This window comes from Apodemus sylvaticus, chromosome X (assembly GCF_947179515.1).
Source record: "Apodemus sylvaticus chromosome X, mApoSyl1.1, whole genome shotgun sequence".
In the NCBI taxonomy this organism is placed as follows: Eukaryota; Metazoa; Chordata; class Mammalia; order Rodentia; family Muridae; genus Apodemus; species Apodemus sylvaticus.
The window spans coordinates 146,170,480-146,177,576 of NC_067495.1; the positions used below are offsets into that span (position 1 = coordinate 146,170,480).

Here is a 7,097-nt window from a genome sequence, read left to right on the forward strand (position 1 = left end):
ATGTAAGTATCTGATATGCAGAGGGTCTTAGGTGATCCCTGTGAAAGAAGTCATGACCTACAGGCTGACAACCACTATTCTAGTGAATGAAAGAAATAGGTGAAATCAAGGTTGCCCAAGGTCACTAAACAGGAATAGGAATCCCCAATTGCTGTTTTTCAATATTCAGATTTGCAAATGTGAATTGTTTTAAAAATAGCATTGACTTTCTATGGCGGGTCTCTTTCTAAAAGGCACAATAATGTCTCTAAGATAAACAACTCTACAGTCCTTTGAGTGTGCTTCACTAAAGCTCAATTAGCATAGATTATGGAATGATATAATAATAATAATAATAATAATAATAATAATAATACAATTTAGATATCCAAACACAATGTCACTTCACTTTTCAAGTATAAGAATATAAGCTATTGAATGATGACTCACAGTCTCACTAAAGAACGTTAATGACCAATATATATCAGACCTTGAATATGCAAGTAGACATATAAACAAACATAATACATACCTTGATAAATAAAGATATATTACCCACATATATTCATTCTTCTGATATATAAACCTCCATCTCCTAAAGTATCTATGATGGCTGGGGTGACATGATTATTCATGTGTAATACAATTAATATCATAAACTCTTACCCTCTCTTCTACTGCAAAATCTTGGAAGGCATGGACATATCAAGGAAACAATCTCCTAGCATATATATTGTCACAATTAGGTATTATAAAAAATGATGTCTTGTATTGTGTTAATATAAGCAAATGCTATAAATTTTATTATAGCAAAGATAATGCTTCAAGAAATCATAATAAGATATATAAGAAATAAAATATTAGTAGGAAAATGTTATAAATAGCAGTATATTTTGTTCTGGAAATACAACCTTCATGTTGTATAACACTTAACTGAGTTCTTTTTTTACTTTGATATGTAAATTGAATTTATTTTTTAACTAATACAGAAAAGCAAAATAATACATGACTATAGGGTATTATATGATCAGTGGGTGAAAATTCATAATGCATTCAGTGTATATTAATTTAAACATAGAGTTTCAAATGTCCATCTTTTCCAATTTTTTTTCAACTAAAAAATTTAATGGCTTTCACGGTGGAATTTCTACATAAACCAATATCATGCTATGGTAATGTCTGTTCTGTTTTCTTCCAGGTGCTACTCTTCTCTCTGCCCTACCTTTACTCTTCTCAATTACTAATAGTCACTCTTTTATTTCAGGCCACTTTTTAAATAGTTTCTGCATATGAGAGAGACCATGGGAATATTCTCTTTTTTTAGGTGTTAATTATTTGATTTTTTACATCCCAGATGTTGCCCTTTTTTTTCCCTCCCCTTCTTCATTCAACACATCTTTATTTGGAATCCATTCATTCAAATGGATAAGCCTTAGTGAAGAGCTATATCGCATTATTTACTCTTCCTTGTAGAATCAGATATATTTAATATCAAAGGAAACATTTCTTAAAAAGAAAAACGAGTCAGGAAAAACAATTTCTCATGGTTCAAAATTTCTTTTTTAATTAATTATTTTGTTTATATCCCACATGTTGTGCTCTCCTGGTCCTGTCTCACAGAGTTCTTTCCCCCTCACCTTACCCTTACCCTCTGAGAGAATGCCCACTCCCAAGTATCCCCACTCCTGGGTCTTTAGTCTCTGCAGGATTAGGCACATCCTCTACCACTGAGACCAGACAAGGCAGTCCTCTGCTACATATGTGTTTGGGGCCTCGGACCAGCCCCTGTATGCTTTTTGGTTGGTGGCTCAGTTTCTAGGATCTCTCAGGGGTCCAGGTTAGTTGACTCTTTTGGTCTTCCTATGGGGTTGCCAACACCTTCAGTTCCATCCATCCTTCCCCTAACTTTTCCATAGGGTCCTCCCCTACTTCAGTACAATGGTTAGCTGTAATCTGTCTCAGGCAGCTGCTGGTAAAGCCTATCAGAGGACAGCCTTGCTAGGCTTCTGTCTGCAAGCACAACATAACATTAGTAATAGCATCATAGTTTGGTGACTGGACATGGGATGGATCCCAAGTTGGGGCCAGTTACTGGTCTGCCATTCCTTCAGTCTCTGTTCCATTTTTGTCACTGAATTTCCTTTAGACAAGAGCAATTTGGGGTCATAAGTTCTGTAGCTGGGTTGGTACCCCCATCCCTCCACTGGCAATCTGACTACTGGAGGGGGTCTCTTCAGGTTCCATATCCCCACTGTTGGTCATTTCTGTTAAGGTCACCTACATTGACTTCTGAGAGTGTCTCCCATGCCAGGTATCTATACCTACACCCCTTCCAGCTGCATATTTCCATTCATGCTCCTGTCCTGTTGAGCTTCCCCCCATTCCTTATCCTGCTTCCTTTTGCAATTCCCCTCTTCTCTCTCGTTCAGGTCCCTCCCTCCCTCTGCCTCCCATGATTAAAATGAATTGACTTCTAAGCATATTTCACGTCCATATACTTTTCAATATTATGACTGTATCTAATATTTTCCAGTTAGATGATTCTGTACTGACACCAATGCCATATGTGTGATATATGTTGTGCTTCAAGGTTCATGTCATATATCTTGCTCATAGAAACAACACTGTTCTAAGCTAACCTCACTGTTTGATCTGGGTCAGACTAGCAGAATAGACATGGAGCTGCTACAGGAGTCTTTCACAGATGTACATCTATGGTCTTTAAAATATTTTTCTGTATACAGCATAATAATTTATAGATATATATAATTTTGTACATTTATCTCAATGTTGCATAGGTAGTAAAAATTATCTGATAGCCATGGAGGTCAAGGATCATGTGGAAAAGTCTGATTTTTATGGATTTAAGGAATACCATACTCAGTTTTTATCTTTAAAGTGAAATCTTTAACTAAGGCAAACATGCATTCCTATGTGTATGGATACACTCAGAAAATAATAAGAGTACTGACTGAAGGGGCAGTGTCATAAGCCAGATACAGCTTCTAATCTGAGGTGAGCAACGTGACTTACTTGTGTTCAAAGGAGAACATAAAATAGCTGGAGATTGATATCTTACAAGGAAGAGAGACGGGCCTGTAAATGGTAGAAGAGACATGAAAGTGCATCTGGATACAGGCACAGGCAGCTTGACTACTGGAGAAGGCATTTCTTACTACCATGGCTATTGCAATACCCCTAACCTGGAGACAACCGTAGGAATTGGCAAGTTCAATTGCAAGTTCTGATACGATGAGAGGAAACACCATCTTGTCATTAAATAAAAACAATTGTTTATTCTATTAATTGTCTAAGAGAAATGTGTGCCATCTTGGTGTACAGAAGTGGTCACTGCACATTCAGAATTTCAAAGAGTAAGGTTGATGCTTCCATTTTAGAATCATTTCATTGCTGAATCTCCATCAACATATGCAAGTTTGACAAATTAGATCAAGAAAGAATTTAACTGAGGGACAAACTTTGAGGTACAGCAATTTCAGGGAAACACCACCTAATAAGGGTATAATGAATAAGTGGCACCATGGAAAGTATTATCAGAAGTATAAAAGTCAGGATTGACCACAGTTGCCAGATGGAGAAAAGCAGTCTGTCACAAGAACATGGCACTAGTCTTGTGACATTGTGTGAATACATCGTTACAAGTTTCAACATATACTTTCTTCTGGATTCCATCCTTTTCTACAGCAATGTCAGTTCAAAGCAAAACTCTCACAAGTCTCTTATTCACTTGGTATATGACCTGGTGCAAATGAGGTTTTACTCTCTGGAAACTTTGAAATATCCTTCCATTCACTTTTTGACAGCAGTCAAGGACCTCATAAGGAAGAAAGCCTATGTCAGCCTCCTGTCAGCCTGGACACTGACTATTGAAGAACAGTGCCAGATCTTCTGATATCCCTACTCCTCCATTCACTTCTCTCTCTTTTTCCATCTGCTTCTTTCTCTCCCTGTTTATTATTCCTTCTCCTCCCCTTTCATATTCTCTTCAAGATTTAAACCCTTGCCATGGCAGCCAATGATCACAGGCTATACAGTCACAAACCCTGGCTACCTTACTGGTCACCAGAAAACAAAAGTTGATGAACTACAAAATTCCTAAAACATAAAAGTATCACCTACATATACATCTCCGACCTCTGTGTTATTTCTTTGTTTCATGCTGTGTTTCCTATTGTGCTTGACATTCAAAGCATTTGTAAAGAAATGGTTTTACAAAGCCACATCTAATGGAAGCTATTTGTCTTCCTTTTTTCTAGGAGGGAGATGCTCCAAAAAAGGCTGCCTCTGCCACCGTTACTGTCTCCAATATGGCTATTGCCACTGCTACTGCCACTGCTACTGCTCCTGCCATTGTCACTGCCACTGTCACAGCTACTGCCACAACCACTGCTACAGCCACCACTACAACCACCACCACTACTATTTCTAGCATCACCCCTACAATCACTTCTGGCCTTATGGATAGCAGTCACCTGGAGATGACATCCTGGGCAGCCCTGCCCCTCCTGTCCAGCAGTAGCACCAATGCCCGGAGACCTAAGCTCACTTTTGACGACTCGTATGTTGTCCCCAGATTATTGCAGACCCATTTTTGGAGTGGTGATTGGGGGAGAGGGTAGGATGTATTTTCTAGAGTCATGTATGTGTCACCTCGTATAAGACATTGACATCATGCCCTATAATGTTAATGGAAAACCTATGCTGGGCAGTGGTGGTGCACGCCTTTAATCCCAGCACTTGAGAGGCAGAGACAGGTGGATTTCTGAGTTCAAGGCCAGCCTGGTCTTCAAAGTAAATTCCAGGACAGCCATGGCTACACAGAGAAACTCTGTCTTTAACCCCCCCCCCAAAAAAAAAGAAAGAAAAAAAACCTATTTGACTCACATATTTCCATCAACAGTAATAAATGTCTTTATCCACTTTAACCCTGCATCTTTTTAATATTTCCTAAGGCAGATTCTCTCCTCTGGGCTAGTTTTATTCATTCCTATTCATATTCATGATTTCAGTTATTTATGGAGATATATAGCTACATTTTATATAATGTGTTTGGGCAACTGTGAGAACTGGGGTTAAATGATAAAAGTTTCAGGTCTAATAAGCTATCCTGTACTTCAAATTCCAGTAATATTGTCATTTCAAGGTTGTATATTACTGATACCAACCTTGAAATACATACATACACATATATATATATATATATATATATATATATATATATATATATATATATATATATATGTGTGTGTGTGTGTGTGTGTGTGTGTGTGTAATATATATACACACACATTGAATGTATATATATATACATTGCTATATATAATATATCATTTTATATATAAGACAATATTAATCTGCCTTTTTCAAGGCACTATGTAGAAATGAATGAATAGTCAAAAATTCTTGTACTGTTCAGTTTCTAAATGAAACATAAACTGCTGGTTTATAAAAGAGTTTGTTTTTGTTCTTTAGTGTTCACAATGCTGATTTTTACATGCAAGAGGCTAAGAAACTGAAACACAAAGCTGATGCACTGGTAGGTTTCTTTTTCTAATTGTCTCATCCTTTAAAGTATGATTTTTGAAACAAAAACAAGGAACATATTTCACAAATAGGACAAAAAATAAATAACTGTAGTACTCCACAGAGCTTCTCAAAGCATCACTGCTCTTATAGTGACATGAGAGCTTGGGAATTCTGTTTCATCATGACTCCCAAAGGTCTTGGTTCTAGTGTTATGTGTTTGTCACCTTTTTCCTTGTAGCCAAAGTTCAGAAGCTTACTTACCCTTGTTATAGTCTTTTATATAAATTGAGATGACTTTTCAAAATTCTCTGGATATGATGGGAGCTTCTTTTGGTCTCATGATGTAAATCTGGGGTGTGAAGGTGGAAGGTGTTGAGTGACACTGAATGGCCCTCACTCTTTGCTTTAGGGAAACATGAGTTTCCTTAGAAAGCTCAGATTCTTGTTGCATTTGGTGGCATGCTCTCAGAGTAGGGCCAATAACCAGGCTTTCCTATACTGATCAAAGGAAGACAGTGTTATCATCTTGATTTCTAATTAAATAATTCCCATCTATGTCTCAGGATATTGGTTGATATAACCAGTGATGAGATGATTATGTTGAAATATTTATCCTAATTAATCCTCCTAGCCATATGTTCCACAGGCTATATCCAAAACCAATGAAATAAGAATTTACAGGACTGAGACCCAGCCATAATCACTAAAGATCCCCAACTGACTTCAAAAGCAACCATTTGAGAACCACGGTACTAGAGAGTCTTGGAGTTAGGCTCCTGATCACTTTCTGTATCTCAGAACAATTGGAAGTATCAGTTCAGTGTCATCACAAGGAATAAAAAATATCAATCTCAAACTGTACATTATGTCCTTTCAGCCTGACACTTAAAAAGCTGTGATGGAGCATCCCATCAGGCTCAGCACTGTAGCTAGTGTATGCCAAGGTAGTACACAGGATGATAGAGAAACTGGGATGCAAAAGTAAGACCATGAAGGTGAAAATTTGAAGGACGGGGGGAAAGGCAAATGTAAAGAGATCCTCAAAATATGGTTGAGAAATAACATCACTGACAATTGCTTCCATGGGGGCAAATATTGATTCTTAGGGTAAAGTAGAAAATGTCAGCTATCGTATAGATCTATGGACCTTCAAAGCTATCACATAAGAGATACTCAGTGTTTTGTGCTATTAAAATTTCATTGTTAGTATATAAAAATGTTTTTAGAAACTTTTTAGAGGAATGTGACCATGGGGGAAAAGGTTGAGATGTACTTAGAAGGATAATATTTCCCTTGAACTTTTATCTATCCTCTTGTTAGAAACATGTTTCTAGTTTAAGCCTCTCTCAATTTATGAATGGAAATTAACTGGCATCATGGCAATGCAATTTTCTTTCTGGATTTCAGTGTCTTTTCATTTTGAAAAAAAGATGCGTTATAACTTAGTAATGTTTCATGATAACTCACCTGTCAAACCCAAGATATATAAACAAATTCCTAATAGGAAAAGCTACTTGAAGTCTAAAGACATAAGAAAATTATCTAATAATACAAAATAGAAGGAAAGAAGT

The 7,097-nt window shown here is 37.0% G+C and overlaps 1 protein-coding gene across 1 annotated transcript in view; it reads left to right on the forward strand.

Annotated features, from left to right (window-relative positions):
* Positions 1 to 7,097, forward strand: part of Aff2 (ALF transcription elongation factor 2) — a 495,719-nt gene that overhangs the window by 472,027 nt on the left and 16,595 nt on the right. Inside the window, exons 13-14 of the mRNA XM_052170362.1 lie at positions 4,257 to 4,558; positions 5,473 to 5,536. Coding sequence (XP_052026322.1) covers positions 4,257 to 4,558; positions 5,473 to 5,536 — 366 coding nt within the window. The remainder of the gene's footprint in view (positions 1 to 4,256; positions 4,559 to 5,472; positions 5,537 to 7,097) is intronic.